The sequence below is a fragment of the Salmo salar genome, chromosome ssa08 (assembly GCF_905237065.1).
Source record: "Salmo salar chromosome ssa08, Ssal_v3.1, whole genome shotgun sequence".
Classification (NCBI taxonomy): Eukaryota; Metazoa; Chordata; class Actinopteri; order Salmoniformes; family Salmonidae; genus Salmo; species Salmo salar.
Window position 1 is genome coordinate 8,282,352 of NC_059449.1, and position 26,262 is coordinate 8,308,613.

At 44.1% G+C, this 26,262-nt stretch overlaps 1 protein-coding gene across 2 annotated transcripts in view; it reads left to right on the forward strand.

Moving 5' to 3' along the window:
- LOC106606466 (zinc finger protein 205) overlaps positions 1 to 26,262 on the forward strand; it is a 322,856-nt gene that overhangs the window by 270,551 nt on the left and 26,043 nt on the right. The window contains exon 8 of one of the 2 annotated variants that reach the window (XM_045723120.1): positions 8,643 to 9,766. The exons of the other annotated variant lie outside the window; for it this stretch is intronic. Within the exon in view, the coding sequence (XP_045579076.1) occupies positions 8,643 to 9,581 (939 nt within the window). The 3' untranslated portion in view covers positions 9,582 to 9,766. Of the gene's footprint in view, positions 1 to 8,642; positions 9,767 to 26,262 lie in introns of those variants that run through there. 2 annotated transcript variants of the gene reach the window in all.

Genomic DNA, 26,262 nt, shown 5'->3' on the forward strand with positions numbered 1-26,262 from the left:
CCTGCTGAAAGGTGAAGTAATCTCCCAGTGTCTGGTGAAAAGCAGACTGAACCAGGTTTTCCCCTAGGATTTTGCCTGTGATTAGCTACAAACATTTATTTTTTTATCCTGAAACATCCTGAGCAGTTTCCTTCTTCTCCGGCAACTGAGTTAGGAAGAACACCTGTATCTTTGTAGTGACTGGGTGTATAGATTATTTTATAGGGCAAGGCAGCTCTAACCAACATCTCCAATCTCATCTCACTGATTGGACTCCAGGTTAGCTGACTCCTGACTTAAATTAGCTTTTGGAGAAGTCATTAGCCTATTCACATACTTTTTCCAACCTACACTGTGAATGTTTAAATGATGTATTCAATATAGACAAGAAAAATACAATAATTTGTGTGTTATTAGTTTAAGCACACTATATTTGTTTGATGTTGTGACTTAGATGAAGATCAGATCAAATTTGATAACCAATTTATGCAGAAATCCAGGTAATTCCAAAGGGTTCACATACTATTTCTTGCCACTGTATTGACTCAAGGCATTTCAGGATTTTATTTTTTATTAATTTGTAAACATTTCTAAAAACATAATTCCACTTTGACATTATAGGGCAATGTGTGTAGTCCAGTGACACAAAATTCAGGCTGTAAAGGGGTGTGAATACTTTCTGAAGGCACTGTAGATAAACAGAGGCAATGAAGGTGTTTTTCAAGGTCACTCTGCCATATAAAGACAAAGCTTTACCTTTCCACAGCAATAGTATTTTGTCAATCTTGGCTAGTTTCACATCTAAGTTCTCCTTTACAAGATCCTTCATTCTTTTGGAATGTGGATGCCAAGCATGTCCACAGGGCCATTGCTCCACTTCATTGGTACACAACAGGGCAAAAGATAGTTGGACTTTCTTTTAAGGAACCCACTCTCAAAAAGGTGTATTTTTCATAATTTGGTTTCAGACTTGATAAATTACAAAAGTCATTCAAATCTTCAATAAGAGCATCTAGTGATGATTGTTGAGGCTGAAAGGCAAATGCTGTATCATCTGCATAAGGACATTTAGGTTGTAATACCACTGATGCACAGACCTACTATACTGAACAAAAATAAACGCAACAACTTAATGATTTTACTTAGTTACAGTTCATATAAGGACATCAGTCAATTGAAATAAATTCATTAGGCCCTAATCTATGAATTTCACATGACTGGGCAGGGGCACAGCCATGGGTGGGCATAGGCCCACCTACTGGGGAGCCAGGCGCAGCCAATCAGAATGAGTTTTTCCCCACAAAAGGGCTTTATTACAGACAGAAATACTCCTCAGTTTCATCAGCTGTCTGGGTGGCTGGTCTCAGGTGATCCCGCAGGTAAAGAAGACAGATGTGGAGATCCTGTACTGTCAAATTTTCTAAACAGACATTGGAGGTGGCTTATGGTAGAGAAATGAACATTAGATTCTCTGGAAACAGCTCTGGTGGACATTCCTGCTTTCAGCATGCCAATTGCACACTCCTTCAAAACTTGAGAAACCTGTGGCATTGTAATGTGACAAAACTACACATTTTAGAGTGGCCTTTTATTGCCCCCAGCACAAGGTGCACCTGTGTAATGATCATGCTGTTTAATCAGCTTCTTGATATGCCACACCTGTCATGTGGATGGATTATCTTGGCAAAGGAGAAATACTCACTAGAGAGAAATAATATTTTCTTGTGTATGGAACATTTCTGTGATCTTTTATTTCAGCTCAACATGGGACCAACACTTTACATGTTGTGTTTATATTTTTGTTCAGTATATGTCACGTCCTGACCAGTAATAGGGGTTATTTGTTAATGTAGTTTGGTCAGGACGTGGCAGGGGGTATTTGTTTTATGTGGTTCAGGGTGTGTTTGTGTATGTGTTCATGTAGAGGGGGTATTTGGTTTATATGGTTCGGGGTGGTTGTTTATGTAGAGGGGTATTTTATTTATTAGTCCAGGGTTTTGGTTATTGTTCTATGTTAGTTTAGTTCTATGTTCAGTCTAGTCGTTTGTATTTCTATGTTTAGTTAATTGGTGTTGGGGCCTTCAGTTGGAGGCAGCTGTCTATCGTTGCCTCTGATTGAAGGTCCTATAAATAGGTATGCGTTTTGTCATGGGATTTTGTGGGAGATTGTTGCTGTGTATAGCTTTGTGCCTTACCGGCCTGTTCTTTGTCGTCGTGTTTTTTTTGTATACATGTTTATTTTGGTTTTCCTTCTTTGTCCGTTAATAAAAGAAGATGAGTATACATTTTCCCGCTGCGTCTTGGTCTAAACCCTACGACACCCGTGACAGAATCTCCCACCAAACACGGACCAAGCAGCGGAGGAGGGAGCATCAACAGAGCCCAGTGGAATCATGGACATGGGAGGAAATTCTGGACGCGGCTGGACCTTGGCACCAGGCTGGGGAATATCGTCGCCCACCGGAGGAGATAGAGGCAGCCAAGGCGGAGCGGCGCCGGTATGAAGCTTTGTGCGCGCCGATGGGGAAGCACAAGAGGCACCCCCAATAATTTTTTTGGGGGGGCACACGAGTAGTTTGGCTGGGCCAAGGGTGAGCCCTAAGCCAGCTCCCCGTGCTTATTATGGGAAGCATTTGGAGTGGAGAGCGCCGGAGTATGCGGTAGTGCGCACAATCTCGCCGTGCGCACGCACAGTCCGGTGCGAGCGATCCCAGCCCCTCGCAAGTGCCGTGCTAGAGTAGGCATCCAGCCTGGAAGGAGGATGCCTGCACAGCGCATCTGGCCACCAGTGCGCCTCCTAGGCCCAGGCTACCCTACGCCTGCTCTACGCACGGCAAACATCAGGCCTCTGCACAGCCCAGTTCGCCCTGTACCAGCACTCCGCTTGTGCAGGGCTGCTATTTCCATCCAGCCAGGACAGGTTGTGCAAGAGGTGCGCTCCAGACCTCCAGTGCTTACCCATGTCCCGGTGTATCCAGTTTCTGCTTCTCGTGCTGACCCTGAGGTGCGTGTCCCCAGTCTGGTACCTCCACTACCAGCCCCACGCATCAGGCTTTCAGTGCGTCAGCCCAGTCCCGAGCTTCCGACGACAGTGCCTCGTCCAGAGTGTCCGGCAACAGTGCCTCGTCCAGAGTGTCCGGAACCAAGAGAGACGGCCCACTGTCCGGAACCAGGAGAGGCGGCCCACTGTCCGGAACCAGGAGAGGCGGCCCACTGTCCGGAGCTCCCAGAGTCGTCCCACAGCCCGGAGCTCCCAGAGTCGTCCCACAGCCCGGAGCTCCCAGAGTCGTCCCACAGCCCGGAGCTCCCAGAGTCGTCCCACAGCCCGGAGCTCCCAGAGTCGTCCCACAGCCCGGAGCTCCCAGAGTCGTCCCACAGCCCGGAGCTCCCAGAGTCGTCCCACAGCCCGGAGCTCCCAGAGTCGTCCCACAGCCCGGAGCTCCCAGAGTCGTCCCACAGCCCGGAGCTCCCAGAGTCGTCCCACAGCCCGGAGCTCCCAGAGTCGTCCCACAGCCCGGAGCTCCCAGAGTCGCCCTACAGTCCGGGGTCGACGGAGAGGGACATCGCTGTAGAGACGTTATGTGAGTGGAGTGAGCCAGGGGTGGAGCGGGGTCTGCGTCCAGCTCTTGAGCCACCTCCTGAGGGGGGAGTATTGGGGAAAGGGGGGGTGTTGCAGGAGCACCGTCGGTGATGGTGGCCACCCTCCCTTCCCTCCCATGTAGTTTTGGGATTTATTTTGTTTTTGGGGGTTATTTTTGGTTATTTGTGTGAGGTGCATCCGGGGTCTGCACCTTTGGGGGGGGGGTACTGTCACCAGTAATAGGGGTTATTTGTTATTGTAGTTTGGTCAGGACGTGGCAGGGGGTATTTGTTTTATGTGGTTCAGGGTGTGTTTGTGTATGTGTTCATGTAGAGGGGGTATTTGGTTTATATGGTTCGGGGTGGTTGTTTATGTAGAGGGGTATTTGATTTATTAGTCCAGGGTTTTGGTTATTGTTCTATGTTAGTTTAGTTCTATGTTCAGTCTAGTCGTTTGTATTTCTATGTTTAGTTAATTGGTGTTGGGGCCTTCAGTTGGAGGCAGCTGTCTATCGTTGCCTCTGATTGAAGGTCCTATAAATAGATATGTGTTTTGTCATGGGATTTTGTGGGAGATTGTTGCTGTGTATAGCTTTGTGCCTTACCGGCCTGTTCTTTGTCGTCGTGTTTTTTTTGTATACGTGTTTATTTTGGTTTTCCTTCTTTGTCCATTAATAAAAGAAGATGAGTATACATTTTCCCGTTGCGTCTTGGTCTAAACCCTACGACACCCATGACAGTATATATTGGAATTGTTCCTGATTGGGATGGCCAGCATCTCGATAGCCAATAAGAATAAATAAGGCAAAACTGGATCCCCTTGTCGGACCCCTCTAAATAAATAAACACCCAATATTCACTACTTTACTCACCGGTTTCTGATATAAGACTCTAAATCATTGAATAAACGACAATCAAAAGCCTCCTCAAAATCTGCACCTGCCTTTTCTTCTATTTCACAATGTTCAATAGTTTACAAAAAATAACCAATATTGTCACCTATGTAGCAACCCTAAATAAAGCCAGATTGCTCACTTCTCTTATTACTTTCTTCATTCTAAGTGCTAAACATTGATACAATATGGGTGTCACAGCACAAAGTGAGGGGTCTTCAGTTTGAGGTGCACAGGGCTTATATAATGGCAATTTGCTTCCTGCTTCAATAGTAATGTAATCAGTCCCTCTCCTGGGATGTTGATCATTCCCCCTGTTCAAATGAAAAATGTAAGCAGGTGAGTAAAGGTTCTTAGTTTTCTGTAACAATACCCTGTACACCTCAATTGGTATACCGTCAAAGCCAGGAGATTTACCCGTTTGGAATGAGTTAATTGCCATTACTAGTTCATCGTCAGCGATCAACCCCTCACAGGATGCTATTTGTATTTCTGTTAAGCTGCAATATGTATCTTTTTGGGTGACCTGACCAAATTCACATAGAAAGCCAAGGTGTATCCTTTTCATCTCGGTATAGCTTGCCGTTAATATAGAGCTTGTCAGCAACAATATAAGCACCGAGCCAAGTCTATCTTCCTTAAAGCTGCAATATGTAACATTTTGGGCGACCCAATCAAATTCATAAAGAAATGTGCATTATAGATCTGTCATTCTCATTGAAAGCAAGTCTAAGAAGCGGTAGATCTGCTCTATGTGCAAATGTCTTAAGTTTAGTTTTTGCATCTTTTACTTTCGGTTTTGTGCAACAGCTTCAAACAGTTGAAAATACAATATTTTGGGTAATTGAAAATAAGTATTTCACATTGGTTTAGATAGTACAATGATTCTCTACACTGATTTCTTGTTTTGTCACATAAACTGAAATGAGGCAAACTATTAGAATTTTAGCAACCAGTGCTTCATAGTGCATATTTAAGCATTGGGTAGGATATTTTCCACCTGTTATTTCTTTCTTTAGGAAACTGGTCATTAAGCCCAAAGTTTGTACTTAATAGTCTACCCTTGGATTTAACTGGTACTTTTTCTTTTTCTCCAATGACCGAATTTGGCCATGATTGGGCAATTTTCAATACCTCTTCTGCTAGGATATATAGTTTTGTTTGTATAACGTATTTTCCTAAGAATTTCCATTATTATTCTAAGAAAGACCTGTGAAAACCAGGTTCTCTCTCATTGAATGGGACTGTAGGTCTAATAAATCCCCCTAGAGTCTATTGATACACCAGTGCGTCAATATAAGGAGCACTTTAAAAAAATCCCATCAAAATCTTTCAGTTTAAGCTAGAGATATGTTTTTTGGCATAGGCTGCGTCTCAATCCATCAAATCCGCATCTGTGGTGGAAAGTGGCCAAGCTACAGTGGTGTTTGTCAGACCATGAGACATCCCGAAAATTCATCTTCTCATGAAAACGGCTGTAGCGTCTGAACGGTTTGGCCTACAAAACGAATATGGAAAGGTGAGACTATTACGAAAACGATTCGTTTTGCTCTACGATCCCCACAAATGTCACGGGACTCGTCTGAATGTAACCGGTACCAGTTTAAAAAAATGAACGGAAGTATGGAGGTAGTTTTGTGTCTACCACAAAAAAGGGGTTAAATATGTGTAAAAGAAAAGCACAAATATTTCCTGAGCTTTCTTATATCTCCTAGATATAGGACAGACACTTCAAAACCTTATTCCTTTTTATTTATTTTTTCCATTTAGAAATGTGTTATTCAATGCGTTTTCATGGGATTTGGTACTAAAGGCCAAAGTCTATATTTGATCAAATATATACAGTACCAGTCAAAAGTTGACACACCTACTCATTCAAGGGTTTTTCTTTATTTTGACTATTTTCTACATTGTGGAATAATAGTGAAGACATCAAAACTATGCAATAACACATATGGAATCATGTAGTAATGAAAAAAAGTGTTAAACAAATCAAAATATATTTTATATTTGAGATTCTTCAAAGTTGCCACCCTTTTAGTTGATGACAGCTTTGCACACTCTTGGCATTCTCTCAACCAGCTTCATGAGGTAGTCACCTGGAATGCATTTCAATTAACAGGTGTGCCTTGTTAAAAGTTAATTTGTGGAATTAATTTCCTTTTTCATGCGTTTGAGCCAATCAGTTGTGTTGTGACAAGTTAGGGGTGGTATACAGAAGATAGCCCTATTTGGTAAAAGACCACGTCCATATTATGGCAAGAACAGCTCAAATAAGCAAAGAGAAACGACATTCCATCATTACTTTAGGACATGAAGGTCAGTCAATCTGGAGAATTGAGAACTTTGAAAGTTTCTTCCAAGTACAGTCGCAAAAACCATCAAGCTCTATGATGAAACTGGTTCATGAGGACCGCCACAGGAATGGAAGACCCAGAGTTATCTCTGCTGCAGAGGACAAGTTCATTAGAGTTACCAGCCTCAGAAATTGCAGCCCAAATAAATGCTTCACAGAGTTCAAGTAACATCTCAACATCAACTGTTCAGAGGAGACTGCATGAATCAGGCCTTCATGGTCAAATTGCTGCAAAGAAACCACTACTAAAGGACACCAATAAGAAGAAGAGACTTGCTTGGGCCAAGAAACACGATCAATGGAAATTAGACCGGTGGAAATCTGTCCTTTGGTCTGATGAGTCCAAATTCAAGATTTTTGGTTCCAACCGCCGTGTCTTTGTGAGATGCAGAGTAGGTGAACGGATGATCTCCGCATGTGTGGTTCCCACCGTGAAGCGGTGAAGGTGTGATGGTGTGGGGGTGCTTTGCTGGTGACACTGTGTGTGATTTGTTTAGAATTCAAGGCAAACTTAACCAGCATGGCTACCACAGCATTCTGCAGCGACACACCATCCCATCTGGTTTGCACTTCGTGGGACTATCTTTTGTTTTTCAACAGGATAATGATCCAACACACCTCCAGGTTGTGTAAGGGCTATTTGACCAAGAAGTAGAGTGATGGAGTGCTGCATCAGATTACCTAGCCTCCATAATCACCCGACCTCAACCCAATTGAGATGGTATTGGATGAGTTGGACCTCAGAGTGAAAGAAAAGCAGCCAACAAGTGCTCAGTATATGAAAAGCATTCCAGGTTAAGCTGGTTGAGAGAATGCCAAGAGTCTGTAAAGCTGTCATCAAGGCAAAGGGTGGCTACTTTGAAGAATCAAAAATATATTTTGATTAGTTTAACACTTTTTTGGTTACTACATGATTCCATATGTGTTATTTCATAGTTTTGATGTCTTCACTATTATTTTACAATGTAGAAAATAGTAAAAAATGTAAATAAAAACCTTTGAATGAGTAGGCGTGTCCAAACTTTTGACTAGTACTGTGTATCTATTTTTAGACCTACAAATTCAAAATCAAATAGTTAAATAATCCACAGTATGACCATCTTAGAACAATAATAACCCCCAAGTCTTAAACTCTAGAGAAATAATATTTATTTTAGCATTTTGTCACTTCAATAATGAATTAACAATAGTTGTGAATGTTTTGACATTACCTTTGAGCTGTAGGTTGTCTTTGATCAGGTATTTTATTTGGAGCTGGCTGAATTCCAGACTGGCTGCTAGGTCGCTGAGATATTTGTGCACATATTTTTGTTTTTCATTTACTGCTTATTCTCCCCAATTTTGTGATATCCAATTGGTAGATAGTCTTGTCCCATCGCTGCAACTCTCCTACAGACTCGGGAGAGGCGAAGGTCGAGAGCCATGCGTCCACAGAAACACGACCCTGCCAAGCCGAACTGCTTCTTGACACACTGCTCACTTAACCCGGAAGCCAGCCGCACCAATGTGTCGGAGGAAACACTGTCCATTTGCACACAACTTCTAGCATTGATCATTTCATGTTGATGGACTGTAGTACATTCGAAATCAAATGTCCGTAGATTCGTTTCTGCATCTTTTCGCTCCTTGGGGAGCTTGTTCTAATGGTTAATGTTTTACAATCATAGAAAGACAAATGTGTGTGCTCAGCTCAAATGTTCATAGTGACAAAAGAAACGCATCCATTTGTTCTGGCCTTTGTTACTAAACATGACATTTGAGCTGAGCACGTGTGTACAGCAAATTGCTTCTTATATAAACCTTTATATGCTCTTCTGTACAATTTGTGTTTACAGTCTGCAGTCCATGAAGACCTGCAGATATCAGGTGTTGCTGGCGGGAGAGACTGGACCTCTGAGGCGGCTGGACACAAACCCTGGCCCCGGATCAGAACCCTGGATCAGGAGCCATCACTCTTCCTTCCCGAGTTGGAACCAGGACCAAACCGTGAGGGACAGAGACTCCACCACTACACAGAACACAACCAGTGGACAGGGGGACTGAACACCCTCAGTCCTGGTGGTCATCAGAGAGACAGAGGCTCCAATCAGGGATCCAGTCTGCAGCCCAGACCCTTCTCTTCACAGTCTCAGTGCAGGGAAGGAGCAGGACCTGGGGCTGATAGAGACAGACCCTCCTGTTCCTATGATACAAACACCACAGTATCCATGATGAACAAAGCAGGTCACCCTGGGCTTCAGCCTTCACAGAGAGTGGTGGGCGACCCCCCTGGTGGTTGTCTTTCAGGAGGTCTGTCTTCTTCAGGGTCTCGCCTAATGCCTGGTGACTGGGTTCATAGAAGTCCTGGACCTGGGTCTAGCCTTCCTCAGTTACCTCATGGTTACCCCACCAATACAGACAGGGTAAGGATGGGCGTTCACCACGAGATGTACCTTGCTTATAACACAGCACACAATCCCAACAACACCCAAACAACGACAAGAGGTCAAGGAGGGAGCTCAAAGACTAACCACCTGAGGGCAGTGGCTCCTGCTTCTACCTCCTCTGGTGTCATTGGGTCACAACGTGGGAGGCTGAGCATTAGGACAGACGCAGACAAGCCGTACGCCTGCCCCACGTGTGGGAAGCGCTTTACTGAGGCGAACTATGTGAAGAAGCACCAGACCGTTCACACCAAGGAGAGGCCCTTCAAGTGCAAACTATGTCACAAGAGCTTCTCCTTCCTGACTAACCTTACCAGACATAGGAGTGTCCACAAAGGAGAGAAATCGTAGCAGTGTGGCTTGAGTTTTATGCAGGGGATATCTGAGAACCATTCTTTAGCTGACATGACCAAAAGTATGTGGACACCTGCTGGTCGAACATCTCATTCCAAAATCATGGGCATTAATATTGGTGTCCCCTTTGCTGCTCTAACAGCCTCCACTCTTCTGGGAAGGCTTTCCACTACATGTTGGAACATTGCTGCAGGGACTTCCTTCCATTCAACCACAAAATAATTAGTGATGTTGGGCAATTATGCCTGGCTCGCAGTCGGCGTTCCAATTCCTCCCAAAGGTGTAAGATAGGGTTGAGGTCAGGGCTCTGTGCAGGCCAGTCAAGTTCTTCCACACCGTTCTCAACAAACCATTTGTTTATGGACCTCGCTTTGTGCACAGGGACGTTGTCATGCTGAAACAGGAAAGGGCCTTCCCCAAACTGTTGCCACAAACTTGGACGCACAGAATCGTCTAGAATGTCATTGCATGCTGTAGCGTTAAGATTTCCCTTCACTGGAACTAAGTGAAGGGAACCATGAAAAACAGCTCCAGACCATTATTCCTCCTCCACCTAACTTTACAGTTGGCACTATGTATTCGGGCAAGTAGTTCTCTCGTGGCATCTGCCAAACCCAGATTTGTCGGTCGGACTGCCAGATGGTGAAGTTGGACTGCCAGATTGTGAAGCGTGATTCATCACTCCAGAGAATGCATTTCCTCTGCTCCAGAGTCCAATGGCGGGCAGCTTTACACCATTCCAGCCGACTTTGGCATTGCGCATGGTGATCTTAGGCTTGTGTGCGGCTGCTCGGCCATAGAAACCCATTTCATGAAGCTCCCGACGAACAGCTCTTGTGCTTCCAGAGGCAGCTTGGAACTGGGTAGTGAGTGTTGCTATCGACGATTTTTACACGCTACGCGCTTCAGCGGTCCAGTTCTGTGAACTTGTGCGGCCTACCACTTCGCGGCTGAGCCATTGTTCCTACTAGACTTTTCCACTTCAAAATAACAGCATTTACAGTTGACCGGGGCAGCTATAGCATGGCAGAAATTTGACAAACATACTTGTTGGGAAGGTGGCATCCTGTGACGGTGCAACATTGAAAGTCACTGAGCTCTTCAGTAAGGTCATTCCACTACCAATGTTTGTTTATGGTGTGAGCAGACCAAGTACTTTGAAGCTGCTCTAAAGCGGAAAGGTGGAATAAACAAGTTGGGAGCAGGTTTTCTTACATTGAACAAAGTTCTCTATTGATGTCTTTCTTTCTTATCAAACAATCCCACACAATCAAGGATGATCTCACAAGGAAAACAGAAATCTTCTTCTTTACAGGAACAAGGAACACAACTTTTAACTATAACATAATTACGGGTGTGTCACCGCCTTAACTATCCGTTCGTGGAGAGCTCCCTTCGGGTGGTGGTGCGGATCCGTGGTTGCCATTCCCAAGAGGTCGTGCGTCCTCTTCTTCTCCCTCCCGTCCGGTAGGTCCTCACATTTTTTCTCCAGTCTCCCCCACTGCCAGTTCCCTTCTCTCTCTTATATCGGGAAGAGAATAGGTCATTAGTACCGTCAGCTGTGCTTAATTGCCTCTGATCACCTTGACTCACATGCCGGGCTGGGCTACTATCCGTGGGACCAGTCTGTCCCCTGGTGGTCCTTCCACATACCTCTCCCCTCAGGACCGGACAGGATGGCTCTAGCCAGACGCGCCGTCTTGGTTGCATCGGGACAACGCGTCCGCATTCCCGTTCCTTGATCAGGCCCTGTGGATGACATGGAAAGAGAATGGCTGTAATGCAAGAAACCATTTGGCTGTTCTGTTGTTATTGTTTCTCTTACCGGCCATCCACGTGAGGGGAGCATGGTCAGTAACGAGGGTGAACCTACGCCCGAGTAGGTAGTGCCGGAGATACTCGAGGACCCACTTAATGGCTAGGGCCTCTTTCTCTACAGTAGCATATCTCCATTCCCGATCACGGAGCTTTCTACCTATGAAGAGAATAGGCCTCTCTGCTTTGCCTTCACCCTGAGCTAGGACGTCCCGAGCCCCGTATCTTAGGCGTCTATCTGCACAGTGAACTCTTGGGAGAAGTCAGGAGCCTCCAGGACGGGATCAGAGCACAGGCTATCTTTTAGCAACTGGAAGGCGTCTTCCGTCTCATCCTTCCACGCTACACAGTTTGGCAGGTTTTCCTTAATGAGGTTTATGAGGGGGGATGGCAATGGTTACATATCCTGGGATGAAACTGCGATAATATCCCGTTATCCCCAAGAAGGCTCGGACGTCCCACTTCGTCTGGGGCCGAGGCCAGTCCCGAATTGCCCTGGTATTTTCTGCCTGTGGGCGTATTTTTCCGTTCCCCACGCTGTATCCCAGTTATTCCGCTTCGGACAGACCCAGGCAGCATTTTTTTGGATTGGCTGTCAGTCCTGTAGCCTCCAGGCTCACAAGCACCGCAGTCGCAGGGGGTGGTTATCCCAGTCCTCACTGTGGATGACCACATCGTCTATGTACGCCGCTGAGTACTCTTGATGGGGCCGTAGAATGGCGTCCATGAGGCGTTGGAAAGTCGCCGCAGCCACATGCAGTCCAAAGGACATGCTCACATACTGAAAAAGCCCCTCCAGTGTGGCGAAGGCAGTCTTTGGGCGGTCCTCCGGAGCCACCGGCACTTGCCAATATCCCTTCGTCAGATCCAGGGTGGTGATGAACTTGGCCTTTCCCAAGCGCTCTAAGAGTTCATCCACGCGAGGCATGGGACACGCGTCAATCGTAGAGATGGAGTTTACGCCCCTAATGTCATTGCAGAGCCTCATACTACCATCGGGTTTGGGGACAAGAACTATGGGACTGGACCACTCGCTCGTAGATGGCTCGATCACCCTCATCCTCAGTATCTCCCTTACCTCGTTCTTAGCGATGACTCGGCGTGCCTCAGGAATCCTGTAAGGCCAGATATGCACCTTCTTGCCGGATTCGGTGTGGATATGGTGAAACAGGACATCTGTTTGTCCTGGGAAGGGAGAGAATACCCTGCCAAATTGCATAATCAGCTTGTCTAGCCATCTCGACTGCTCCAGCAGGAGAATTTGGCCATGGCGCACCTGTAGCGGGGCCTCCTCTTTTTCCTTGTCCTCCACTGCCATCAAAGCCACACCCTCCTCTCTTCCATGGTACTTCTTCAGCAGGTTGATATGATAGAGTTGGACCTTCTTCCTCCTGTCAGGTTGCTTGATGCGGTGTCATGACGTTGCCCTCTTTGGGTACAGCGAGCACAGTTGACCCCCTCCCTCTGCACCAGCCCTTTTCTATGCACCATCCCCCGACCTCTATACTCCTGACACCAGGCTCTGTAAGAAGAGGTCGTAAATTCCTATGAGGAGATTCTCTCCTCATGGCCACAGTATAGAGAAAGAGTAAGTTTTCATAGACCACACAAAGGAATTTCTTCTACCTCACAGAACTTGACAACCGAACAATATTCAGGTTCTGGAGAAGGTATAAAAGATAGGTGAAGAATCCAGCTATGAACTGGTCCGTTTGGTACAATTTTGTGAAACTCATGAGAGACAATACGGCACATTACCATAATCATGTTTATACAATAGCCTCAGCTATGAGACTTACATCTAAATGGTTGTATAAAATGAATGAATAAGGATGGAACTGTTTGTGAAATTGTGTAATGTGATTTTGGACTGTTTAATGAAGGAAACTCCAATTCCCTTTGGAGTCTAATTAAATCAGAGGACCGCCCATGAGCACAGTTATGGTCTGGCGTCATGGGACAGGCCCTTTTCTGCTCTTCCGAATAAAACCCCCACCTAGATTTTCTATCACCAGACCGAGCTTACCTCAATTACGAGATGGCTAAAGGTTGGAGACCGAGCTTACCTCAATTACGAGATGGCTAAAGGTTGGAGACCAGCTTACCTCGATAACGAGAGGGCCAAGGTTTGACCATGCATTCCTCTTACTGAACTTTTAACCATACCACGTGGTTAAACTCTTAGACTATCGATACCGACAGAATAAGAACAAGTCTCTGATATTAATTACTAGTCTGCAGCTAGGAATTTGGTATCATTGAACGCGAAGACCGACAACCGCCGAAACATCTGTCCTATAACGACATTAATGAATGTCACTCTGAACTACCCATTCTAACCACGACAGAGAGAGCGAGGGCGGACAGACTCTCCAACAGAAACAAACTTTTCAACAGAGATCCCGACGACACACTGAGCGTAAATATATATATTGATTGGAATTGTTCCCAAATGAGTGAGTGTTCATGTGCAAAGGATTAGCATTTCAATTGTTATAATTATCAACTCTGTAGTGCCTTCTCAGTTGACCGCCCACTACCCTTTTGTCTAACAAGCCGCCATGCTGGTTTAGCCCACTAGGGCACATTCTCCTATCATTTCCGTGTAACCATATCTACTGTTTGTTATGCATTTGTGAATTACTTAGTTAGTAAATAAATGATTTTAAAACAATTGATGTATGGATGACTCATAGTGAAGACTGGGTTTGTGCAGATAACCAACAATTTACGACGTTTGGCTTGAGACTGACGTGAGGTAAAGAATACGTCATTAATCAGAAGACTAATTGATCAGATATTAAAATATCAGAAAGTTATATTAGGAAAATTATAACTTTGTAATCTGAATATTTTCCTTGGTGCCCCGACTTCCTAGTTAATTACAGTTACACGATTAATCAGTTTAATAACGTAATAATAATTACAGAGTGTTATTTGATAAATGAGTCTTCAGTTTTAATGATGCCAAAGACACGACAGCGGTAATTGACCAGTGAGACCCTTTCCGTTACCTCGTAGGGCCCCCTCCACTGTGTCAGCAAGCAGTGTTTGGCCGTGGGCACGAGTATCCTTAACGTTCTCTCCCACGGTGAACTCCCTGGGTGCCGCTGACTTATTGTAGGCCCAGCCTTGAGTCTGTTGCGCCTTCTCCATATGCTCGTTTACCATGGGCCAGACTGCCGACAGGCGGTCCCGCATCAGGGGTAACATGTTCTATCGTCGACCGGAATGGGCAGGGTTGGGCCTCCCAGGTCTCCTTGGCTAAGTCGAGGATCAATCGACATGGTCTGCCGTACAGCAATTAGAATGTGGAAAACCCTGTGGATGCCTGGGGTACTTCTCGCAGGGCAAATATTAAGTGGGGCAGAAGCATGTCCCAGTTTTTCCTGTATCTGGACACCACACTTCTCAACATCCTTCCGCCCTTTTAACAACTCCCATGTAGATCGCTACGTTTCCACTAGAGGTCGACCGATTAATCGGAATGGCCGATTAATTAGGGCCGATTTCAAGTTTTCATAACAATCAGTAATCGGTATTTTTGGCCACCGATTTGCCGATAAAAAATAAATAAAAATAAAAATATTTTTTAACTAGGAAAGTCACGGCCTAGGAACAGTGGGTTAACTGCCTTGTTCAGGGGCAGAACGACAGATTTTTACCTTGTCAGCTTGGAGATTCAATCTTGCAACCTTACGGTTAACTAGTCTAACACTCTAACCACCTGCTTTACATTGCACTCCACGAGGAGCCTGCCTGTTACGCGAATGCAGTAAGAAGCCAAGGTAAGTTGCTAGCTAGCATTTAACTTATCTTATAAAAAACAATCAATCAATCATAATCACTAGTTAACTACACATGGTTGATGATATTACTAGTTTATCTAGCCTGTCCTGCGTTACATATAATCGATGCGGTGCGCATTCGCGAAAAAGGTTGCTCCAACTTGTACCTAACCATAAACATCAATGTCTTTCTTAAAATCAATACACAAGTATATATTTTTAAACCTGCATATTTAGTTAATATTGCCTGCTAACATGAATTTCTTTTAACTAGGGAAAATGTGTCACCTCTGCAACAGAGTCAGGGTATATGCAGCAGTTTGGGCTGCCTGGCTCGTTGCGAACTAATTTTCCAGAATTTTACGTAATTATGACATAACATTGAAGGTTGTTCAATGTAACAGGAATATTTAGACTTATGGATGCCACCCGTTAGATAAAATACGGAACGGTTCCGTATTTCACTGAAAGAATGAACGTGATAGTTTCCGGATTTGACCGTATTAATGACCTAAGGCTCGTGGTTCTGTGTGTTATTATGTTATAATTAAGTCTATGATTTCATAGAGCAGTCTGACTGAGCGATGGTAGGCAGCAGCAGGATCGTAAGCATTAATTCAAAACAGCACTTTACTGCGTTTTGCCAGCAGCTCTTCGCAATGCATTGCGCTGTTTATGACTTCAAGCCTGTCAACTACCAAGATGAGGTTGGTGTAACCGATGTGAAATAGCTAGCTAGTTACCGGGGTGCGCGCTAGTAGCGTTTCAAACGTCACTCGCTCTGAGACTTGGAGTAGTTGTTTCCCTTACTCTGCATGGGTAACGCTGCTTCAAGGGTGGCTTTTGTCGATGTGTTCCTGGTTTGAGCCCAGGTAGGAGCGAGGAGAGGGACGGAAGCTATACTGTTACACTGGCAATACTAAAGTGCCTATAAGAACATCCAATAGTCAAAGGTATATGAAATACAAATCATATAGAGAGAAATAGTCTTATAATTCCTATAATAACTACAACCTAAAACTTCTTACCTGGGAATATTGAAGACTCGTGTTAAAAGGAACCACCAGCTTTCATATGTTCTCATGTTCTGAGCAAGGAACTTAAACATTAGCTTTCTTACATGGCACATAATGCACTTTTACTTTCTTCTCCAAAACTTTGTTTTTGCATTATTTAAACCAAATTGAACATGTTTCATTATTTATTTGAGGCTAAATTGATTTTATTGATGTATTATATTAAGTTAAAATAGGTGTTCATTCAGTATTGTTGTAATTGTCATTATTACAAATAAATAAAATAAAAACCGGCCGATTAAATCGGTATCGGCTTATTTTGGTCCTCCAATAATCGGTATCGGTATTGAAAAATCATAATCGGTCGACCTTTAGTTTCCATGGCCTGGGCTATGTTGTCGGCTGACAACAGGTTTGTTCGCCCCACGACCCTTTTAAGTCCATGGGTAATTCCCTCAAAATCTTGTCCACTACGAGAGTCTCTACGACATGTCCTACTCCCTTTCCGGGTTCCAGCTACTGTTTCGTTAGTCATATGAGTGCGAAGATCTGGGCACGCACGGGTTGGTCGGCCATATAGGTCCATTGATGGAACTTTACAGCTCTATCTCGGGCGGTCAGCTGGTACCGGGACAGAATCTCGGTTGTTAGTCGCTCATAGTCAGCAGCTTCGCGGGGGTCCAGGTCATAGTAGGCTTCCTGGGCTGTCCCAGTCAAAAGAGGGGCTAATGCGCTCGCCCATTCTGTGGGGGGCCACTCTTCCAAGGTGGCCGTCCTTTCGAACATCATGATGAAAGCCTCAATATCATCCTCATTTGAGAGGCGAGGTAAGATGTCGTGAGCAGCCACTCTCGGCTTCACTCTCGGTTATTCTTGCCGGCTCAGCTGTTGTTGCATGAGTTCTATGGTTGTCTGCTGTGCCGTGATCAACTGTTGTAGTAGAGCATTATTCAACTTTCTTGAATGGTTCCACTGTGTCGACAGGTAGATTTTCGTTTTCCTCACTTTCCTCCTTCGGGTGGTGGTGCGGATCCATGGTTGCCAATCCCAAGAGGTAGTTTGTCCTCTTCTTCTCCCTCCTGTCCGGTAAATCCTCTCCTTTGGAGAAGCAATCACTTTTTTTCTCCTCCACTGCCGGTTCCCTCCTCTCTCTTGTAGGGGGAAGAGAATAGGTCATTCATACCGTCAGCTGTGCTTAATTGCCTCTGATCACCTTGACTCACATGCCGGACTGGGCTACTATCTGTGGGACCAGCCTGCCCACTGGTGGTCCTTCCACAATGGAGATTGCATGGATGTGTGCTCGAAGTTATACACCTGTCAGCAACGGGTGTGGCTGAAAAAGCCGAATCCACTAATTTGAAGGGGTGTCCACATACCTTTGTATATATAGTGTATCTTACAAGAGCTTCTCCTTCTTGAGTATCCTTATCAGACACAGGATTGTCCACAATGGGGAGAAATCGTAGCAGTGTGGCTTGAGTTTTATTGGTATTGGTATTTTATTAGGATCCCCATTAGCTTTTGCAAAAGCATCAGGTTCTTTTCCTGGGGTCCACACAAAACATGACACAATACAGAACATTAATAGAGAACAACAGCTCATGGACAGAACTACATACATTTAAAACGTCACACAGACTACATATGAGTACATACACACAAAATATCTACGTCAAATAGGGGAGAGGCGCTGTGCCATGAGATGTTCATTAATCTTTTTTTTTTAAACAGGTTTGCTGTTCACTTGAGCAATTTGAGATGAAAGAGAGATCCATGCAATCATGGCTGTATATAATACTGTATGTTTCTTTAATTTGTTCTGGATTTAGGACTGAAAGGACCCCTAGTGGCATGTTGGGTAGGCTAAGTGTGTGTGTCAGAGCTATGTGTGAGTGGACAATGCAAAGACTTTTGAATTTTCAACACATTGTTTCTTATGAAAAAAAGTGATGCAGTCACTTTTAGCCAAGAGAGACTGGTGTGTATAGTATTGATATTAGCCCTCTGATTACAGTGAAGGGCAAGACGTGCCGCTCTGTTCTGGGCCAGCTGCAGTTTTTCTGTGTCCTTTGCAGCACCTGACTGGGCAATAATCAAGATAAGATAAAACTAGAGCTTTCTTTGTGGAGTGTGGTGTCAAAAAAAGCAGAGCATTATCTTTATCATGGACAGATCTCTCTCCATCTTTACAACCACTCAATTAATATGTTTTGACCATGACAGTTTACAATATTTTTCTGGTTAGATAAATAAAATACAAAAATACAAGGTGGCTTTTGGCAAACTCCAAGCGGGCTGTCATGTGCCTTTTACTGAAGAATGGCTTCTGTCTGGCCACTCTACCATAAAGGCCTGATTGGTGGAGTGCTGCAGAAATGATTGGTGGAGTGCTGCAGAGGAACTCTGGAGCTCTGTCAGAGTGACCATCGGGTTCTTGGTCACCTCCCTGACCAAGTCCCTTCTTTCCCGATTGCTCAGTATGGCCAGGTGGCCAGCTCTAGGAAGAGTCTTGGTGGTTCCAAACTTCTTCCATTTAAGAATGATTGAGTCCACGGTGTTCTTGGGGTTCTTCAATGTCCTTCATTTTTTGGAACCCTTCCCCAAATCTGTTCCTCAACACAATCCTGTCTCAGAGCTCTACGGACAATTCTTTCGACCTCATGGCTTGGTTTTTGCTCTGACATGCACTGTCAACTGTCAGACCTTATATAGACAGGTGTGTGCTTTTCCAAATCATGTCCAATCAATTGAATTTACCACAGGTGGACTCCAATCAAGTTGTAGAAACATCAAGGATGAATCAACATTCGGCGCTGACAGAGATGGCCGCCTCGCTTCGTGTTCTTAGGAAACTATGCAGTATTTTGTTTTTTTATGTATTATTTCTTACACTGTTACCCCAGGAAATCTTAAGTCTTATTACATACAGCCGGGAGGAACTATTGGATATAAGAGCAACGTCAACTTACCAACATTATGACCAGGAATACGACTTTCCTGAAGCGGATCCTCTGTTTGGTCCACCACCCAGGACAATGGATCGGATCCCAGCAGGCGACCCAAAACAACGGCTCCGCAGAAGGGGCAGATGGAGCGGTCTTCTGGTCAGGCTCCGTAGACGGGCACATCGCCCACCACTCCCGAGTATACTACTTGCCAATGTCCAGTCTCTTGACAACAAGGTAGACAAAATCCGAGCAAGGGTTGCCTTCCAGAGAGACATCAGAGATTGCAACATTCTCTGCTTCACGGAAACATGGTTCACTCGGGATACGTTATCAGAGTCGGTACAGCCACCTGGTTTCTTCACGCATCGCGCTGACAGAAACAAACATCTCTCTGGTAAGAAGAAGGGCGGGGGTGTATGCCTTATGATTAACGAGTCGTGGTGTGATCATAACAACATACAGGAACTCAAGTCCTTTTGTTCACCTGATCTAGAATTCCTTACAATCAAATGCCGACCGCATTATCTACCAAGAGAATACTCTTCGATTATAATCACAGTCGTGTATATCCCCCCCAAGCAGACACCTCGACGGCCCTAAAAGGACTTAATTGGACTCTATGTAAACTGGAAACCACATATCCGAGGCTGCATTTATTGTAGCTGGGGATTTTTAAAAGGCTAATCTGAAAACAAGGCTCCCTAAATTTTATCAGCATATCGAATGCGCGACCCGGGCTGGCAAAATCCTGGATCATTGTTACTCTAACTTCCACGACGCATACAAAGCCCTCCCTCGCCCTCCTTTTGGCAAATCTGACCACGACTCCATTTTGTTGCTCCCAGCCTATAGACAGAAACGCCCATGCTCAGGTCCGTTCAACGCTGGTCCGACCAATCTGATTCCACTGTTCAAGATTGCTTCGATCATGTGGACTGGGATATGTTCCGGATAGCGTCGAACAACAACATTGATGTATACGCTGATTCGGTGAGCGAGTTTATTAGCAAGTACATCGGTGATGTTGGACCCATGGCGACTTTTAAAACCTTCCCCAACCAGAAACCGTGGATTGATGGCAGCATTCTCGCAAAACTGAAATTGTGAACCACACTCAGGGCAAGGCGACCGGAAACATGACCGAACAAACAGTGTAGCTATTCCCTCCGCAAGGCAATCAAACAAGCTAAGCGTCAGTATAGAGACAAAGTAGAGTTGCAATTCAACGGCTCAGCCACGAGAGGTATGTGGCAGGATCTACAGTCAATCACAGACTACAAAAAGAAAACCAGCCCCGTCGCGGACCCCGATGTCTTGCTCCCAGACAAACTAAAGAAGTTCTTTGCTTGCTTTGAGGGCAATATAGCACCACCGACATGGCCCGCTAACCAAAACCTGCGGGCTCTCCTTCACCGCAGCCAACATGAGTAAAACATTTACATTTACATTTTAATCATTTAGCAGACGCTCTTATCCAGAGCGACTTCATACATTTCATTTCACACATTTTTTTTTTTTGTACTGGCCCCCTGTGGGAATCAAACCCACAACCCTGGCGTTGCACCCACCATGCTGGTGTTGCAAACACCATGCTCTACCAACTGAGCCACAGGGAAGACTAACGTGTTAACCCTCGCAAGGCTGCCAGCTCAGACTGCATCCCTAGCCGTGTCCTCTGAGCATGCGCAGACCAGCTGGCTGGTGTGTTTACGGACATATTCAATCAATCCCTATCCCAGTCTGCTGTTCCCACATGCTTCAAGAGGGCCACCATTGTTCCTGTTCCCAAGAAAGCTAAGGTAACTGAGCTAAACGACTATCGCCCCGTAGCACTCACTTCCGTCATCATGAAGTGCTTTGAGAGACTAGTCAAGGATCATATCACCTCCACCCTACCTGACACCCTAGACCCACTCCAATTTGCTTACCGCCCAAATAGTTCCACAGACAACGCAATCACACTGCCCTAGCCCATCTGAACAAGAGGAATACCTATGTAATAATGCTGTTCATTGACTACAGCTCAGCATTTAACACCATAGTACCCTCCAAACGCATCATTAAGCTCGAGACCCTGGGTCTCGACCCCGCCCTGTGCAACTGGGTCCTGGACTTTCTGACGGGATGCCCCCAGGTGGTGAGGGTAAGAAACAACATCTCCACCCTGCTGATCCTCAACACTGGGGCCCCACAAGGGTGCGTTCTCAGCCCTCTCCTGTACTCCCTGTTCACCCATGACTGCGTGGCAATGCACGCCTCCAACTCAATCATCAAGTTTGCAGACGACACTACAGTGGTAGGCTTGATTACCAACAATGACGAGACGGCCTACAGGGAGGAGGTGAGGGCCCTTGGAGTGTGGTGTCAGGAAAATAACCTCACACTCAATGTCAACAAAACAAAGGAGATGATCGTGGACTTCAGGAAACAGCAGAGGGAGCAGCCCCCTATCCACATCGACGGTACAGTAGTGGAGAAGGTGGAAAGTTTTAAGTTCCTTGGCGTACACATTATGGACAAACTGAAATGGTCCACCCACACAGACAGCGTGGTGAAGAAGGCACAACAGCGCCTCTTCAACCTCAGGAGGCTTAAGAAATTTGGCTTGTCACCAAAAACACTCACAAACTGTTAGATGCACAATCGAGAGCATCCCGTCGGGCTGTATCACCACCTGGTACGGCAACTGCTCCGCCCACAAACGTACGGCTCTCCAGAGGGTAGTGAGGTCTGTACAATGCATCACCGGGGGAAAACTACCAGCCCTCCAGGACACCTACACCACCCAATGTCACAGGAAGGCCAAAAAGATCATCAAGGACAACAACCACCTGAGCCACTGCCTGTTCACCCCGCTATCATCCAGAAGGCGAGGTCAGTACAGCTGCATCAAAGCTGGAACCGAGAGACTGAAAAACAGCTTCTATCTCAAGGCCATCAGACTGTTAAACAGCCATCACTAACATTGAGTGGCTGCTGCCAACATACTGACTCAAATCTCTAGCCACTTAATAATAACAAATTGGATGTAATAAATGTATCACTAGTCACTTTAAACAATGCCACTTTATATAATGTTTACATACCCTACATTACTCATCTCATATGTATATACTGTACTCTATACCATCTACTGCATCTTGCCTATGCCGTTCGGTCATCGCTCATCCATATATTTATATGTACATATTCTTATTAATTCCTTTACACTAAGGTAGTTGTTGTGAAATTGTTAGATTACTTGTTAGATATTACTGCATGGTCGGAACTAAAAGCACAAGCATTTCGCTACACTCGCATTAACATCTGCTAACCGTGTGTATGTGACCAATAAAATTTGATTTGATCAATGGAAGCAGGATGCTCCTGAGCTCAATTTCGAGTCTCAGAGCAAAGGGTGTGCATACTTATGTAAATAAGGTATCTGTTTTTTATGTTTAATATATTTGAAAAAAATCAAAAAAAGGTGTTTTCACTTTGTCATTATGGGGTATTGTGTGTAGATTGATGAGGAAATTGTTTATTTAATCAATTTTAGAATAAGGCTGTAACGTAACAAAATGTGGAAAAAGTGAAAGGGTCTGAATACTTTCCGAATGCACTGTACATAGACACAGGCTTTGTTTAATGCCAGTGACAGGTCATTAGTAAAAATAGAAAAGAGTAGAGGCCCAAGAGAGCTGCAATGCGGTACAACGCACTTTACATGTTTAAAGAGCCACTGAACACTCCGATTGGCACGTGTGCTTTTATGCTGCTCATTAGAAAAACTAGATTTCAGTCTTGGAGGCGTTTCCTGACCGATTCCGCGTTTGATTAATGGTGTTTGTCCCCCATTAGACACTGTAGATGCGGAAGCCTATTTCACTTCTTCAAAATCTTCAGAATGAATCTAAGATAACTCAAGAAATCTTGTCATTTATTTTGAAATTTTTCCCGAAGATGTTTCAGTTACACAATTTTACATCTAACTAAGGTGTTTGGTGCAGTATTTCTCAAGTAAAAAAAAGGTGTGACAAGTTGTCTTGAAGTAACGCCGACTTTGTTTACACTTTTATTTATGTTCCAAACTCCGTTTTAGACAAGACTGACTTAATGAACAAAATTATCCTATTTACACTTTGTAGTCAATTGACACTAGAATAACTGTTTCTGAGTCATGTTCTTTTAAAGTATCTTTACTTTTACACAAGTATGAAAATTGGGTACTTTTTCCACCACTGACTAAAACTCTAAAAATTGTTAGCGGACATGGCTTATTGAATGACTGTCAGTGCCTGACAAAACAAGAGAAAAACTGCTGATGCCAACCAAATGTTTAACATGTCCCTTCTTCTGTATTCTACTATTCCAACCCTCAACAGTAAGTTGAGAGCCTGACGGAGTAACTTTTTCCGCAAGTCACTTATGCCTGGAGCCGGCCCCGACTAGTAGGTAGGAGTTGCCCATAATCAAATCTTGTTTCCTCTATCAACTTTCATCTCCTACATTTGTTATGTGTATTACTAACCACGTTCCCATCCACAGTTTATGTGCGATAAAGTCATAACGTATAAAACAAAATCACGACAGCTGTGATGGTAACAGGACGTTTTGGTAGAATTGTTTAATAAATGCCGACAGATCTTTTTTGTTGTTGTTATTTAACCTTTGTTTAACTAGGCAAGTCAGTTAAGAACAAATTATTATTTACAATGACGGCCTACCCCGGCCACGACGGCGCTGGGCCAATTGTGCGCCGCCCTATGGGACTCCCAATCACGGCCAGATGTGATGCAGCCTGGTAGTAATGCCTCTTGACGCATCTTGCACTGAGATGCAGTGTCTTAGACTGTAATGTGTTCTTTCGACAAGGAAGGATCTTTTTGTGTTTGTAAAATGTATTATGCGAGAAATGGCAGTGGAAACGCCTTTATGCGCAACTATTGATATAATAACCATCATATCGAAGTAAATTTGGAGTCCCGCTATGATGGTGTGTGGTCCTCCAACTACGACTCGGGAAAACATGCAGTTTATTAGGCTACAGATGAAATAATTTATGAACTTCACAGGGTGGTTAAAGTGCACGGTGATCTTGATGCTTTTTTCCAATAAATATCGAGGGTCTGATTCTGGTGACTTGATGATCGATGCTTGACAATATTCTAGCTCTTATCCATAATAATTTAATCATGTAGCCTAGACTACCCGCACAGCCTTCCCGCACTGTATCTGCGAGCTGTTGGCTAGGGTGCACGTGCCAAGACCAGAGTAGGCACAGTTGCGATTTAACACAACAGTTTTTGTGACAAATCAGTAGATTTTTATTCGGTACATGAAAACATAACTTCTAAAATTATTTGTATGTGCACAACGTGATCACGCAGAGCCTTTCATCCGCAACAAGTCGTATTGATGGAAACATCTCGTGGGAAAATGTGCACATTGTTTTTATGCAGATGTTAGATTATTTGCATGAAAATCTGTTGCTAATTGGATGGAAACCTAGATATTGTTATGATTCCCTCATGGCTGTAGCAAACATTGCCACTCAATCATTTACGTACTCAGCCACACAAGTCACACACTCAAAGTTGTCTGTATTTATACTGATCTACACTCCCCTAGTATTTATTTGGACAGTGAAGTTAAAACTTTTAATTTGGCTCTATTCCCAGAATTTTGGATTTGAGGTCAACTGTTTCATGTGAGGTGACAGTACAGAATGTTACCTTTTATTTGAGGGTATTTTCATAACTACACTGTCTTCAGAAAGTATTCATACCCCTTGACTTTTTCCAAATGTTGTTACAGCCCGAATTTAACATTTATTAAATTGAGATTTGTTGTCACTGGCCTACACAATAACCCATAATGTCAAAGTGGAATGATGTATTCCGTAATTTTTACAAATTAATACAAAATGAAAAGCTGAAATGTATTGAGTCAATAAGTCCCTTTTTTGGAAAGCCTAAATAAATTAATGAGTAACCAAAAAAAAGCTTAAAAAGTCACATAATAAGTTGCATGGTTTTTGTATCCCACACATACAATTATTTGTAAGGTCCCTCAGTCGAGCAGTGAATTTCAAACACAGATTCAACCACAAAGACCTCACAAAGGGTACTATTGGTAAAAAAAGAAGACATTGAATATCCCTTTGAGCATGGTGAAGTTATTAATTACACTCTGGGTGGTGTATCAATATACACAGTTAATACAAAGATACAGGTGTCCTTCCTAACTCAGTTGCCGGAAACGAAGGAAACTGCTCAGGGATTTCAGCATGAGGCCAACGGGGACTTTAAAACGGTTACAGAGTTTAATGGCTGTGATAGGAGAAAACTCCCCCCCCCCAGAGTGTGTAAGATTCTGGTTAAATGACGCACATGGAGAACCAGCCCACAATGGTCAAAACATTTATTTATGAGAGTTCTGAAATCCTTACAATGTACAAAGCCTTTTATATTAAAACACACACACACACACACACACACACACCCCAGTAGAGAACTCCACCCCGCTTTAGGCGGCTGTATTTTTCCACAGTACACATATATTCCTTATCAAACCTTGCCACCTGTCTTCTGCCAACTAAGCAGTTTCCAGCCCGTTGTTTCTCTCCCTAACCTAGGGAGTCATCTTCTCCTGTTCCTTTCCCAAGGTCGTCTTATCAACTCTGCCCTGCTCATTTTGAAGTGGTAACAGTGTCTTAGTTTTAAACAGTCTACTCACCCACAGCCATAGCCTTTATAATTTCGAATACATTCCAACAGGTTATATGGTTTCTGAGTGAAATCATTTAGTCAAACCTTTAATCATATAATTCCATTACAATCAAGAAGATTGTAGTTAGTCCACAATACTAACCTAATTGTCAGAGTGAAAAGAAGGAAGCCTGTACAGAATATTCTCAAAACATGCATCCTGTTTGCGCTGTGTTGAATACAAAGTCTTATGTTTGTGGCAAATTCAATACAACAAATGACTGAGTATCACCATATTTTCAAGCATAGTGTTGGCTGCATCATGTTATGGGTATGCTTGTAATCGTTAAGGACTAGGGAGTTTTTTAGGATAAAAATGAAACGGCATAGAGCTAAGCACAGGCAAAGTCCTAAAGGAA